This window comes from Sycon ciliatum, chromosome 11 (genome assembly GCF_964019385.1).
Source record: "Sycon ciliatum chromosome 11, ocSycCili1.1, whole genome shotgun sequence".
NCBI lineage: Eukaryota > Metazoa > Porifera > Calcarea > Leucosolenida > Sycettidae > Sycon > Sycon ciliatum.
This window is the reverse complement of record NC_088653.1, coordinates 2,535,742-2,551,242: the sequence shown is the minus strand read 5'-3', so window position 1 is coordinate 2,551,242 and position 15,501 is coordinate 2,535,742. Positions and strand designations below refer to the sequence as shown.

Here is a 15,501-nt window from a genome sequence, read left to right as displayed (position 1 = left end):
GTTATACGTGCACACGTTACACGAATCTGTGTCCGCTGAAGATGTTACCGGTACGCAGAAACAGTTACGTAGTATGAGACGCACACTACAAACGAGCGTCTGCAATAGCCAAACGGAATGAAAACCGGTAAATAAATATCTGAGAAGAGTGTAATTTTAATGTAAGTTAGTTAGTGACTTCAGACAAATAAGAAATAAATGAATAAATAGATTCTTGAACTTTCTAGCGAAATGAGCATTTCCTACACTCCCCCCAATTGGCCAGTTATGGACAATTGTGAGTAGACCCAAATTATATGCAGTTATTAGTGATCAGCGCTTGTCTCATCTCATTTGCGTGAGCAGCTGCACGTCTCTGCGATCTTGGTCGGCGTGCTGGAGCGTCTTCATGCTGCTCAACGTCAACCTGCTGACTGTTAGACAACTCTACGGGATAGAGGCGCTGGACTGGTCTCTTCAAGTAATGGCGCTCCGGATGTGTAGTGGTCCGGCATAGTCAACTCCCACGTGGCTGAATGAAGTAGTCTGCTCTACCCGGAATCTTGGTAGCGGAGGTGCTTTGGGTCCTGTGTATGGCTTCGAGTTGTGGCGACGACAAGTTCTGCAGCTGTGAATAATTTGACGTATCCGTTGACGTCCCTTCACGAGCCAGAAACGTGCGCGAAACTCCGTTAGTGTGGCCTTGACCCCACCATGCATCACTCGGGCATGGCACTCATTAACAATCAGGTCAGTCACGTGGTGATCCTTCGGCAGAAGGTACGGGTGCTTAGTTGTCAGAGACAAATCAGAGTTCTGGAGTCGGCCACCGCAGCGGATGAGACCGTTGTCCACAAACAGACCGAATTCTGCCTGCCAAGACTTGTAGTGCTGATGAGACGGGAGCGCAAGTTGAAGATGGTTGATCCACAGCTTCTCGGCGAGATCTAAATCTCCAGCCGTGAGTTCGCTCTCACTCTCTTGCCGTTTAGACTTGAAGCGCTGTACGGCCTTCAGCACTGTAGCTGTCACTCTCAGAAGTCGGTTGTAATTGCTGAATCGGGTACAGTCGATGACCAGTCCGATGTCTGACAATGGATGTGTCGTTGTCAGTAAGGCGGCTGAGTTGTCGACGACTTCCATTTCTCTTCTGCTCATCTCTGCACGGCACTCCTCAGGCATGCTACTAGCGCTGATTTCCTGTCTGTCTTCTGTCTCCACGGGTTCAATGATGCCGGTACGCAGCTACTCTTCAATGGTGTCATTGTAGGGCTAGAGCAGCTCAGGATCCTTGCGGAGCCATTTGTGGAGACCGACGAGTCTGGACTTGCAGAGTTGGAAATTGTCCGGCAACAATGGATGATCGTCCTTAGTCTGACCTCATACCGTCCATTGTTGAAATCGATTGTCTCAACGAGTTCTTCATACTCCGTCTTGTCCTGGTCTGCAAGTGATTCAATTTCCCAGAACCTTTGCAGGGAGTCAGTGAGCTCTCGATCTGCTGCTGATGCCTCTTCCTCGACGGAGAAGACGTGCGTGGCCAGTGCACTGGTATCTTCTGGCGTGGGAAGTACGGTGGCTGGACCGGATAGGACCCACCCTAGCTTTGTCTCAATGGCCACAGGTCCGTCGGCACCTCAGATGATGTTACCCGTTGCAATAGTCCAGTAGAGGTCCGCGCCGATTAGCAGATCCACTGATCGAGTATCTGTGTCATATCTGGTGTCGGCTAGCGCCAATCCATCGAGGTGACTACAGCACTCCACTGACGTGTGCATGGATTGGCCAGTAATCGGGTCACACAATAGCGGCACAGCATAGGCTTGTACCGTGATGTCCTCGCCGTCGGGGACTCGGATTCCAAGTTGAACTACATCAACTACTTGGGACGTTGTGTTGTCCTGGCCGAACACCTTGATAGTGACCTTACATTGATCCAGGACCGGCAGTTGCAAAGCGTCACGGAGAGCGCTCGTAACATACGTGCGTTGGCTGCCGCCGTCCATCAACAGTCGGATAGCGGCGCTGTGATCGGACTGTGTGACATTATATGCCACGGCCTTGGCGGTCTGTAGCAATACCGATTCCTGTCTGCGAGGGTCCACGGAAGCATTCGCAGCAACAGCCTGCATGTTCATCTCTGCCTTCTGCTGCCTCTCGCCACTACATATGGCTACGTTGTGGCTCCCACCACACTTGACACAAGAGTATGCATTCGGACAGGTCTTTGCCATGTGATTGCGTTTGGGGCATCGGAAGCACCTGCCTTGCTTCCTCAAGATCTGTCTACGGGTGGCAACATTCGTCACTGTTACGCATCTCCCGGCAGTGTGACTATCATTGCAAAAGAAGCACTTCAGTTGCTCAGGCGCACCAGTGTAGAGTGTTGACGTTGTGGCTGGTGCGGAATTTCTGGGTTGGGCTATCGGGATGGTTGGCTTAGCTGCCGGTGCCGCTCGCTCCCTGGCACACAGCTCCAGATGGACAGCCGATAGCAGCTCACTGATCTCCCAATGCTGCTCAGTCCCGGCAATCTTGCGGCTGACAATGAGCTGGAACTCTGCCGGTAATCGGGACATCAGAACAGACGTCAACAGGGATCCATAAGACTCGCGACTCATCCCGAGGGACTGTAAACTACGAATGTGTGTCTCAACGGTGGTGTATAGCTTCCTGAGGCCAGTTGCATCATCCTCGCTGGTGACAGAAGCAACATTCAAGAGGCCCTCCATGTGGCTGGCGACAATGACCTGGACGTTGCCGAATCGTTGCTTGAGGACGTCAACTGCAGCCCTGTAGTTGGCTCCTGTCAGGGCAAATCCTGCAATTGCCTCTCGTGCCTCTCCCACTACCAAGGACTTTAGGTAGTTGAACTTATCAACGTCATCCAGGGTGTCATTGCCATCAATGGCCGACCCAAACATGTCCCAAAACGAGGACCAAGCTCAGATGTCACCGCTGAACTTAGGAATCTCGAGCTTGGGCAGCTTCATCCGGTGGTGGAAGCTGCTTCCACTACTGGCACTCGTACTTGATACTACACTGGAACGCGAGTCACACGGGGCGACAACTGGCGAGTCCTCACCAGTCTCATCTGGAGCTGGTTCCCGACTGTCCAGATTGCCCTTGGCCTTGCTTGTTGTGCAGCACTCATCCTTTCCGGAAACGGGTGACAGTGACTCTGACTTTGGCTGTGAGGATTGGGAAGCCCGTACACTGGCGATATTCTCCAACAGTTGACTTGCATCTGAAATGGCTCGCGTAGCCCTGCCGATGCGGGACTCGTACGTCATAAGATAATCCGCTGCATCACAAATTTCAGATTCAATGTCGTCGTCCTCGATGGCGTCCAAAATTTGGGAGTCCAAGCGCCCCAGCAAATCCACTTTCTCCCGGAGTTTCTTCAGGTCCAAGGCACAATCCTCCCTATCATTTACGCTGAGATCTTCCCCTTGCCACTCGGGTGAGCTCCTCGTAACATAGGAAATCTGGGCCACAAAATCATCGATTCTAGATACCAAATTGGAGGCAGCTGACCGATGTGCTCCACGCAATCGAACTAACCGTTGGACCGACACTGTTGTCGTCTTGGGCTGATCCTCAGTCTCCGTCTCGGCCATAATTACAAATCAAATTTCCCGGGCTCGTGCTGAAGCTCGAAGGACCATGTACGAAATTCTCAACATACGAATTCCTTGGGAACTGGAGGATTAACTAAATTTATATTCTCATCACTGACATCAGGCTCATGGTCATTATTCCAACAAGAGAATACATCTTGACTCTTCCTTTCAATAATTATTCGCTCCAAAGAAGTCCAAGCAATGGACGACAGATAACTCGAAAACAAGAATGATTTCATTTTACAAGAGCATAGCAAAAACGGAACAGCATGCGCACACAAAGGGGTGCGCGCGTATGTAGAACAAGTTATACGTGCACACGTTACACATATCTGTGTCCGCTGAAGAAGTTACCGGTACGCAGAAACAGTTACGTAGTATGAGACGCACACTACAAACGAGCGTCTGCAATAGCCAAACGGAATGAAAACCGTTAAATAAATATCTGAGAAGAGTGTAATTTTAATGTAAGTTAGTTAGTGACTTCAGACAAATAAGAAATAAATGAATAAATAGATTCTTGAACTTTCTAGCGAAATGAGCATTTCCTACACCGCACCCTGAGCGGAAACAAGAAACTCTCACACTGTCCACTCAAGGACTTAGTGAAAGTTCTAGTAAAAGGTGCGTGGCATGATAAACAAGCATACTCAGCCCACACTATGCCAGGCACCGAATGACCATTACTGAGTACAGATGGAATTATCATAAAACTTACGCACGGAACGGCGAGTTGAGTAGATCATACCAAAATGGAATACAACTTAGCATTGTCAACTATGCAGAATTAACGGACAATGCAAACTCCAGAGTGGGAACACCTGGGAAAAACTGGTGCACCAGGTATATACAGGACCTTTGGAAAGGAAAAGGTCTGAGAAAAACCTAAATGTGTAGGAGAAAAGAACACGGCGGACTGAAGCCGTGGACCCTTTCGGCCGCAATCATGAGCTGCGGAATAACAGACTGTCAGCCAAGGACAGTCGCACCGAAGGTGGTGCCATCAGAAGGAGGAGGGTGAAACATCACGAGAATGAAACCTCTGGAATATAGAGGATTGCGCCCAGGCGGTGGCCCAGAGTATGTCGGGTACAGAGGCTCCCTTCCGACAGGCAGCGGAGGTGGCCGCACTACGTGTGGAATGCGTCGTGAAAACGATGGTGTCCACACCAGCATCCGACATGGAAGTGAGGAGCCACCTCAGAAATCGAGGACGTCTGAGAGAACACCCAGGGAAGCAATTTGCCGTGTGGCACACCAAACACACCATGTGTTCCATGCCGACTGATACACACGATCGGTGAGGGAACGCCATGACGCCAAGAGTAGGTTGGCAGTGTCGCCCGAAACTCCGCTGCGGCTGTTGCTAGCCCGGAGAGTTTCCATGCGACCAGGGTGAAGTGAGCTGACTGTACTGACGGGTGAACTTTGTGATCTGGACCGGTGAACAAGACCGGAGAGGCTGACAGCACGCGCGGAATAGTGCCAAGAGAGCTGGAGCTGGAACCCAAGCCTGGCCGGACCAAAGCGGAGTGACCATGACTATGGATGGGATCTCCTGTAGAACAACCCTGGCCGGGCATTTGCCAATCAGATAGATTGGAGGGAAGGCATAGACTTGCAGGCAGGACCAGTCGAGACGGAAGGCATGCGGGCTGTGTGCATATGGGCGCCAACTGACGTACGTGTGCAGTCGAAAATTAGTGCGAGATGCAAACAGGTCGCAGGTACTCGGTCACATGATCTGGTGATCCTGGAAAACTGACCGGTCGAGCATCCAGGCGCTGGTATCGGTGTGATGGCGAGAGTGATAATCAGCAACTGTATTCACTGCATCAGGTAGATATTGGGAATCAAAGTGATATCTCTGAGCAGACTGACACCACTCCCACAGCGTGGCAGCTATCCTGTCTAATGTCGGTGATGAACGGCTGCCAGTGCGAGGCAAACAGTGAACAGCCACACGTTAGTCGAGCTGCAGGAGAATACTGCCCTGGTATAGAGAAGGCGCTAGCGACTGGACAGCATACTGGGCTGTGAGCGGTTCCGGGACATTCATGTAAAGCTGTTTCTCGGCAGATGTCCATCAGCCGCCTGTGGTGACATTGGCATTATCCACTAATGAATCTCGGCATGGCAATCATGACTGAGAGTAATCTGAATGTGTAAAAGGGACCCTGCCGTAGGAACGTGGTTTTCAAACACTGCAAGCGACGATAGTTAAGTGATGCAGGAACCACGGTAACCATGGTGGACACCATCATGCCCACAATTGACGCAATACCCCGAAGACATACGGTGTGAGCAGCCAGCAGACGCGCACATTGTTGTTGAAGCGTGGATGTTTCCGAATCTGGCAATGAGAACTCCATGGTGACGGAGTTGACCTGAATACCCAGGTATTGTATCTGCGTGGTGGGAATCAGATACGACTGCGTCCAGTTGATGTCGAACCCAAGACCAATCAGCAGATGAAGAATGGTAGCAGGTCGGACGTTGTCCGTGCCATGATAAATACGTCGACGAGGTAAATAACCAGGTGTAGGCCGAGCTAACGTACCATCTTCACCACAGGGTGCAGAGCCAGTCTTGGTGAATACTCTGGCCTCTGGGACCACTGCGCAATCCAAACAGTAGACAGTTAAACTGGGAAATCTGTGGATACCACTGAAAACTGGAGAAACTGACGATCGAGCCGCTGGACTGGAGAAATAAGCATCTCTTAAGTCTATCCCGATCATCACATCCCCTAGCTGCAGGTGATCCGGCATTGTCTTCAATGACTCCAGCGCAAAGTGGTGATACTACAGATAGTTGGTCAGCGCTCGGAGGTTGATAATTGTGGGGGCCGAGGTTTGCCATTATTAAAATTACTTCCTCCGTTAACAAAAACTTCGTGATGGATTTTAATGGATATGAAAACGCTTAGAACAGGTCAAGAACAGTTTGCATCGACTTCAAATTACTGGACGACAGTGATTCAGCCTATGTACAGCGCATTTACAAGAGAAACTGTTGGCTGAATGAGCAGAGAGTTCAGTTTGCGTCGCTTTCGCTCGATTCATTTTTGACCTGCGTCGCTGTCGTCATCTGCTGCACGCGAGTCGTCATCTGCTGTACGCGAGTCGTCATCTCTCTCTCGAGTCGTTGTTCAGCTCGTTTCAGCCTTGCCTCGGCTTCTTTGATCACTCTGCTTGATGTCGCCGCTGTTCAAGTAAGTTTGCTTTCAAGCTGCGTGATCCGCCGCGATGGCGATTACTCGTTTCCACCACTCCAGGGAGTCGTGAAAAATAGTTTACGACTCCCTGGTTTCATCTTCGCTCTCCAGAACTCCGCGAAACGAGGAGTAAAGGCACAGCTAAACTGATTCCATTTTCTCTAATGGATACCAGCACTGAACGGCAGCGGCTAGCAAGTCCAGTCGACTTTCTTTAGCCACGAGACTCGCATCTGACTGCAGACTTCTGAAAGAATGCATGGTCATCATCAGCATTCGAATCTGGGCTTTGCGCAGGTCGAACAAGAACTAACGTGTTACTTCAGTTCAGAATTATTTTCATGGAGCCGTGCGATCGGAACAGCTCCTTGTTCACTCGCTCATTGTGTGGGCTCGCTGCTCCGTTTTATCGCTCTCTATCACTCTCCAACGTACTCAGTGCTAAAGTGGTAGAGAGGCCAAGCAGCGCAATATCCCCTCGGAGAAGTGGCATTTCAGTTTCGCTCGCCATGACTGTCATCACCTATGTTTCTGCAGCGCAACCATCGATTCCGCTCGACTTGTTGTGAAAGACCGCTTTCCTTGCCTCGTACCTCTGTCATGGCATGCCAGGGAAGGCCAAGAAAGTGATTGGGACTCATTTCACGGCAGTTTGTGCCCAAATCAGCCCCTCAAAATTCCATCACGAAGTTTTTGTTAACGGAGGAAGTAGTTCTTTTCTTTTTGTTTTGTCTTCTCACATTCGTCACTCTGTGAAATGCCACGAATGATAGCACATTGCCATGTACCAAAAAGAGCCATTGGCAAAACAAACCAATGCATGGCTCGTAATTATTATCGCCTTACGCAGGACCGCCGGATACAGCGTTTGAGTGGTCCGGTAGTATCATGGCCGTTATACTTTGTGTAGGGTATGACGGGTACACCTGCCCTCCACAGTAGGAAACACGTGTTCGTGGCTGAAAAGTTGGTCCGGTAATAACCTGACCAGCTCCGGCGGCCTGTTATTAACCGCACATCACGGCAGTATGCTACAAGCACAATTGACAAACATGTCACCCGGCAACAGCAAAAGGGTGCGCGTTACAGGATTGGCCTGGCAACTTCAAACAGGCGCAATTGACAAACATGGTGCTCCGCTGGGCAACGACAACGGGAATGCACCAATACAAACACAGCCCCGGCATCAGCAAACTGGAACACTGTTACAAATATGGTGCCCCGGTAAACTCCACGGGAGCGCACTAATACAAGCTGGCCTGGTAGCTTCAAACAGGCACAACTGACAAACGTGGTGCTCCGCTCGGCAACTTCAGCGTGAGTGCACCAATACAAACACGGCCCCGGCAACAGCGAACGGGAAAGCCGTTATGAACATGGTGCCCCGGCAAACTCAACGGGAACGCACCAATACAAGCTGGCCTGGCAACTTGAAACAGGCACAACTGACAAACGTGGTGCCCGGCTGGGCAACTTCAACGGGAATGCACCAATCATGTGACAAACACGGCCACGGCAACAGCAAACGGAATCGCCGTTACAAATATGGTGCCCCGGCAAACTCCACCGGAACGCACCAAGCTGGCCTAGCAAATGGGTACACTGTTACAACATCAGACCATCAAATCAAGATGCCGCTGGGGCAACAATGTATATGTAGCAGCAATACAGCAGACATGTGAGGTGGATGTGATTGGGACCGTTTGGCCCGCGTGCTACGCCTGAGGTGGTGGCAAGTAACACTGTCCTGATGTGAGGACTCCGAGTCGGCACTAGCATCTGAGCTCCGACTAGAACTAGACTAGTCTAGAGACTAGAGTAGTGCTCACCCTCATCTGAGTCGGAGTATGCCGGTCTTTGACTGAGAACCGTCAGACGCACACTCGGAGGCACTGGCAACAGTGTCCGCTGGACTCGTAGGCACTTAGGCCAAGCAGGTCGTGAGACCGTTCAGGCCGTTTAGGCCGTTAGTGCTCGTCACATTTAAAGACGCACCATGGTGCCGACAAGGTGCCGGGCTGGAGTCACCAGACACTCGTGTCCTGGCTTCGCCAGAAACATCACACGACCCAAAGTCACGGCGTGACTTGCGTGGACGCAAAACACTCAAAGCACCCGGCCCATCTTGAGGTGTCATCACACGCCCGCATCCACGGCTCAGGGGTTACGACCGCATCGGCCGGCACGTGGGCAAGGGGGCGAGCCGCCTGATCATCGTCACGCAAAGACCCTAACAGCTTCTCCATCGCCGAGAGTCTAAGACGGTGAGAGGAAAATATCCAAGGCACTTCTTGTTCGAGCATGAAAAACGACCTGAAGGGCCTTGGATGAGCTGCATCAAGTACAGCTTCATTAGAATATTGAACTTAAAAAAAATGCTGTGTTGGAGCATGAAATCGCGTAAATCGCGAGGGCTAGACATAGTTCTATCTCACCGGAAACTCCGACATGCAATAGGAGAAAAGAAGGTGAATTGCGAAAGACTAGAGAAGTGTGAACTACTAACAGGGGTGGTCGGATAGAAAAATATGATGAACAGGTGAGAAATAATAATAATGTGAGATTCAGAGAGGGTGAAGTGTAAGGAGTACCCACATGGGTATTGGGGGGGGAGGGGGGGGGGGAGGGGGTATGTGTGCGTGAATTCTAACAGACTGGTCTAAGTTTAGTGACATCTTCTTTCTGGATGCAAAACTTGGGGTTATATTTGCGAATGAACACAGCTTTCAATACTTTCAGTTCACTAAACCTACGAGCACGGCACAAGTAGTATAGGGGGAGGGGGGTTCTGGCTCCCTTCAAGGTTACGTTCTCGATCGGCCCTTCGGGCCAACCTCCCAAGTTTCCCACTCCCCCTATACTACTAGGGGAACGTGTGAGATAATGCCTCTGTGAGATAATGACTCTGTGAGATAATGACTCCTACCAGGAGATAGGGCTCTCATGCAGTTCCCACCCCCTATACTACTAAGTATAGCCATTGCCGGACTATGCTCCGGCAATCGTCAAATTATGCTTTTGATTATGCCACAATTTTAAAAGCCAACAAATATGCTGAATTATGCACGGTTCCACTATGTATTCACGCTGTACATAGAGGATTGAGAAACCACGCATACACACACGGCCATGCCCTAAGCATAATTTTTGTCTAAACCGAAAGATTATGCCGACCTTACACGTTGGAATCCGTATATTATGCCGGAGCCATATTTTTTCGACGAAATCCCAAGATTATGCGTTGCCTTTTTACTGGGAACCCTAGGAATGACTTGGTGCTTGTGACAAATGCAGAAAGGGGCTTAGCTTGACGACATCCAGGTGAAAGCATGTTCCATCTGTCTGCTGCCAAAAATGAAATAGCATTCAGGCCGTAACGAGACGTAGCTCTGGGTAGGTTCAGAGCGGCTGAAGCTTGACCGCGGGTAGCAGCATTTGTGCGGCATGATGCAGAGCGGGGGGTAAATATAGTGCTTAAAAGAGGACTGGTGCAACGAGATAGACACCTAAAAACAAACACAAACAGCTTCAAGTTTACACGGCAAGAGAAAGTATACAGGTTATATTTGGTGAGAATGAAATCGATAGCAGTATACTGATCATGGCCAAACACTCGCCTTAGGCACCTATTGCTGGTTGACTCAAGTTTGTCTCGGAGTGTAGCAGACAAGCAGTGAACATAACATGTGCTGGCAAAGTCCAAGGTACTCTGGACAATTGTCAGGTAAAACATGCGGCGGCCAGTCATGGAGACATCACGGCGCCCGTGGCGGAATGAGGCAACCTTGCACTGTGCCTTTGCGCACACACGCTCAACCTGCTGCTCGAAGCTGAGCGACGAGTCCAATACGAGGCTAAGGTACAGAACATGGCTGGACTCGGGGATTGCGGTGCCATTGCAGGTGATGCTGGGGATCACGTCCAGTTGCGCAGTAGGTCATCTGAGCAGCAGTAGCTGAGACTTTTTGGGATTCAGCACCAGTCCCCGCTCGCTGAGGAAGTACTCCAGATTCAAGAGATCTGTCTGCAGCATTCTGAGCACGGTTGAAGCCTTGCGACCAATGACAAATATTATGCCGGCATAATCCGCCAGGGGCTATGACAAGGAGTCGTAACTGGGGTATTTAAAAAAAACATCTGCAGGCTTTCTGACAAAGCTGTATTATGCCCCTAATAGGCCATTCACACGACGGGCAAACTTACTTTTATCGTACTGTTTCCAAGGAGATTTACTCGGATACGATAAACTTGGACACACGCGTGCAACTGATTTTTTATCTTGGCCGAGGCCCTTTTGCTCGCGATTATCTTTACACGCCAGGAAAAGTGTCGGTTGTTGAAAGTGCGTACTGCAAATGCAGTGCTTGAACAAGGGAAAATTCAAAATTGAACAATTCCCGGCATTTTCAGGAGGTCACTATGGATACATTGATGCTTGCAAAGTTTGCCCAGCACCGTGTGAACTGGATCACGGGTTACCAGTGTTATCTTGGTCACACATGTGCAAATGTTTACACGTCGTGTGAATGGCCCATAAGCATAATTTTTGTCTAAACCGAATGATTATGCCGACCTTACACGTTGGAATCCGTATATTATGCCGGAGCATAATTTTTTGACGAAATCCCAAGATTATGCCAAATATTATGCCGGCATAATCCGCCAAGGGCTACTACTGTATTAGAGGACAGACACCAGAAGTACTAATTTTACAACCCCAAGTACTAATTTTACACCTCCAAGTACTAATTTTACCACTCCAACCACTGATCTAATGTTGGCTCAACCCAATTCCAGAAAAAGTGAGCCAACTTGCCCCCTCCGAGAAACTAGACCGAAATCGGAAGTGAGCCAACTTGAGCTTTTTTCACTTACCCGATCTTGACTCACTTCGAGGACTGATGTGGGATCGGTTGTTGTTGTTGTTGTTGTTTGGCTTTATTTAAAGTGGAGTTCCAAAACAGGCCTAAACCTAATGACAATGGTCCCACTGATAATAAGAGAAAAGAAAATATAATAATAAGCGGACAAACAGAACCAAGAAGAAGATACAGCTGTAGTTAGATAACTAATATGAGCACGGCAGCAGGGGAAAAAAGTCACAAGCACGGCAACCGGGAAGAAAGGAGTGAGTGAGAGAGAGAGAGAGAGAGAGAGAGAGAGAGAGAGAGAGAGAGAGAGAGAGAGAGAGAGAGAGAGAGAGAGAGAGAGAGAGAGAGAGAGAGAGAGAGAGAGAGAGAGAGAGAGAGAGAGAGAGAGAGAGAGAGAGAGAGAGAGAGAGAGAGAGAGAGAGAGAGAGAGAGAGAGAGAGAGAGAGAGAGAGAGAGAGAGAGAGAGAGAGAGAGAGAGAGAGGTAGTGAAGCAGATGAGTTCATCCTAGTTGACGGTACTGCCTAACAGAAAGGCCAGGCTTAGCGATTTGAAAGTGGAGCGCTTTCTTTCGAGGCGTGCTGTGTCTGGGAGCTGGTTCCACAGGATAGCTCCAGCATGGCTAATGCGCTTAGCTGAGGATGCAGTGGGGGAGACAGGAATGATGAGTAACTTGCTGTTCCCTCCTCGTGTTCGGAGAGAGGGACTACGGGTGAAAAAGCTTGCAAACAGAGTACTTGAAGATTTGTTCAGGCAGCGCCAAATGAATACAAGGATGTGCATGTGGGTGTATATGCTGAGGGTATGGGCATTCATGCGTTCAAGTAAGGGAGCCGTGTGAGTGCGAGGGGCTGCCCTGCACACCGAGCGAGCCGCACGTTTGAACAAACTATTTAGGCGCTTATCCTGATAAGACGATAAGAAAGGGGCATAGGCAGCAGATGCATAGTCAAATTCTGATAGTATAAAGAACCTGAAAAACTGAACACGGCAAGAAAAAGGCAAACATGCTGCACTTCGATTTAGTAGCCCAATCTTAGCGGCAACGCGGCGTGCAACATGGCTTGTCATGGTGTTCCAGCTCATGTCTGAGTCGAAATGTAGGCCAAGATACTTGGCCGTTTTCACAACAGGCAGCGTCTGCCCATTACAAATGACATGCAGCTCAAGTGCTTGAGATGGGGATGGGGGAATAGGCAATATCTGTGTCTTTCTTTCATTAAGAATTAAACCACGGCCCTTCAGCCAGGTGGCCAGGTGCTGAACAGCAGCTGAAAGGTGTGCAGAAACAGCTTCCGCAGACTCCCTGCTACATCGTATAGAGATGTCATCAGCAAACTGGATTGCTCCCACATTAAACGGTGATAGTTCTTCTGCTATGCCGCGGGCATAGACAATAAATAGCAGTGGGCCCAGTACCGACCCCTGGGGGACACCTGAGTAACTGGTGTACGGGAGACTTAGTCTGGCCAACCGGTTCTGAGTCAACTTTGGGTGGTTCAACTTTGGATGATGATTCACCACCATCAATCGGTAATTCATACATATTTTCCATCTCGTCATCAACAATATTATTTCCCATCTTCTAGCTCTCGTGATATCTTTTCAGCATACTCAACTGTTTCCTGTTTTAGTTTGCTAAGGGATGGATCATTTCCATTATATATTTTCTTGTTTTTCATTTGTAATCGATGGTCTCTATCCTGAGTTGAGTGCTGCTCTCACCTCAGCAAGGGTTTCTTCTGTGGGTATGAAAGTTGTATTTTTCACCTAATCATCTTTACATGAGGTGGATGGTTTCGAAAGATGGGTCTTCCTCTTTCTTTCTATGAAATTTTTTTTTATTTGTCTGTGAAATACACCAGCAGTAATGGGGATGAGAAGAAGAAGGAAAAGGAGGTATATCAAGTTGTTTGATTTTCCTGATGTTTCCGATGTTGTCGGTGTAATTCCCGATGTAATTCACGATTTTCCCAAAGTAATTCCTGATGTTCCCAATGTAATTCCCGATGTTGCTGATGTAATTCCCGATGTTCCGGATGTAAGTCCCGATGTTCCCGATGTAATTCCCGATGTTCCCGTTGTAATTCCGGATGTTCCCAATGTAATTCCCGATGTTCCCGATGCTGTCAGTGTTGTCGGTGGTGTCGGTTTTGTCGGTGGTGTCGGTGTTGTCGGTGGTGTCGGTGGTGTCGGTGGAACAGATGCTGCTGGTACATTAATAGGTGGACTAAGATGTGTAAGAGGAACACAAATCCAGAATGAATTTTCTTCCCAACATTTGTTTACTACCAACCCATTCATTTTGACGCAATGAGCTAGAAAAGCAATTCCTAGAAAGATCATATAATTTACTCATTATTACTCTATCATAACCCGTTTTCCTTTTTCCCATCAGACCATACCAGTTACATCATAGGTTGAGGGTAATCTTGGTAGATTGTCCACACCAAGCACATCTGGTAATAAAATAGGATCAAAATCTGACGTAGACTGATGACATTGATGTAAGTTTCTTGGATCATTTTCAGGGTCAACACTTATCGAACAGCTGGAATGTTTTATGAGATATACAACAACACCAACCATAGGAATAGCAATCAGAGATAAAAGAGTTTTGGGTCTATCAAATAAGGGCTATCCCCGTTTCCTGGTTTCGTCTGATCGTAAGGTGGTTGTGTAGTGATATGGTCTGTTGGTGGTGATGTTTCACTAGGGATGTCAACCGGGGCTGGTGTTTCACTTTGGATGACAGTAGGAGGTTTTGTTGTCAAGCAGGGTCCATCCTTATCCAACGGATCACGAATACAACCAAGAGTAAATGGTAGCATGGTCAACAGAATTAACAAATGAGGTATTTCCATTTTTATCTACATTATAGTTAAGATTTTCAGTACTCATGATAAACCAGCTCCCATTCATCAATGAGATTGTATCCACTCAGAGTTGGTAATGTCAGTGTGTTGTTGATGAAGGTCAGATATGCCGTTGTTACATCATTTTCTGTGATGTATCGGATTATTGCTTTTTCTCCAAACACATCTCGATACGGTACATGGAAACGTCTTCTGTTACCACTTGTTTCTGGACCGACTATGAAGAGATCCCCAATGACAATCAGTTTGTTGGTTGGACTTTTGTGAATAGGGAAAGCATGAAGTGTGGCTTCTCGTGGAGTGGTGGATGAGCTTGGGATGATATTCTTCGATTTTTGGACTTTCACCTCTCCATCCTTTCTGTCAACATACTCCTTTGTGGTTGCTGAGTCATTCTCTAGTGACTGTCGGAGATTGATTATGTGTTTCAACCCCATGTTAAGATTTCCTACCATCTGATTGAGTCCTCTCGTGCAGAGAGTCTGTCTTTGTGATGTGTTGAGATATTCTGATGTCACCACAGATTTTGCTGTTGATGGTTGCTTCACATTCACAATTTCCATTCCACCCATGTCAAGATTGCCTTTCATTTTCAGTGTTCCACTCACCATCAGTCGTGTTTGATCATCATCAACATGCTTCCTCAATAAGTATCCATTTTTCATATCTCACTTGTGACCCACCCCGTTGGAGCCGCACAAGTGGAACTCACTCCATCATAACCAAGATGACAAATTCGATGATAGTTCATGTCAGTATAATTAGGAATCCTCATCCAAAGCTGATCCACCAGAAGTTGACTCAGAAACAGATCCCACATCAGTCCTCGAAGTGAGTCAAGATCGGGTAAGTAAAAAAAGTTCAAGTTGGCTCACTTCGTATTTCGGTCTAGTTTCTCGGAGGGGGCAAGTTGGCTCACTTTTTCTGGACTTGGGTT

General features: G+C 48.5%; 1 protein-coding gene across 1 annotated transcript; it reads right to left on the bottom strand.

The window, feature by feature from the left end:
- Positions 1-1,616: 1,616 nt before the first annotated feature.
- LOC135827685 (uncharacterized) lies at positions 1,617-2,903 on the bottom strand. Its single transcript, XM_065340139.1, has one exon. The coding sequence runs from the start codon at positions 2,901-2,903 to the stop codon at positions 1,617-1,619; it is 1,287 nt and encodes a 428-aa protein (XP_065196211.1).
- Between the last annotated feature and the right edge of the window lie 12,598 nt (positions 2,904-15,501).

Bases quoted from the DNA above. Each gene is read 5' to 3' on its own strand.
- LOC135827685 (XM_065340139.1), bottom strand. From the start codon at position 2,903: ATGTTTGGGTCGGCCATTGATGGCAATGACACCCTGGATGACGTTGAT.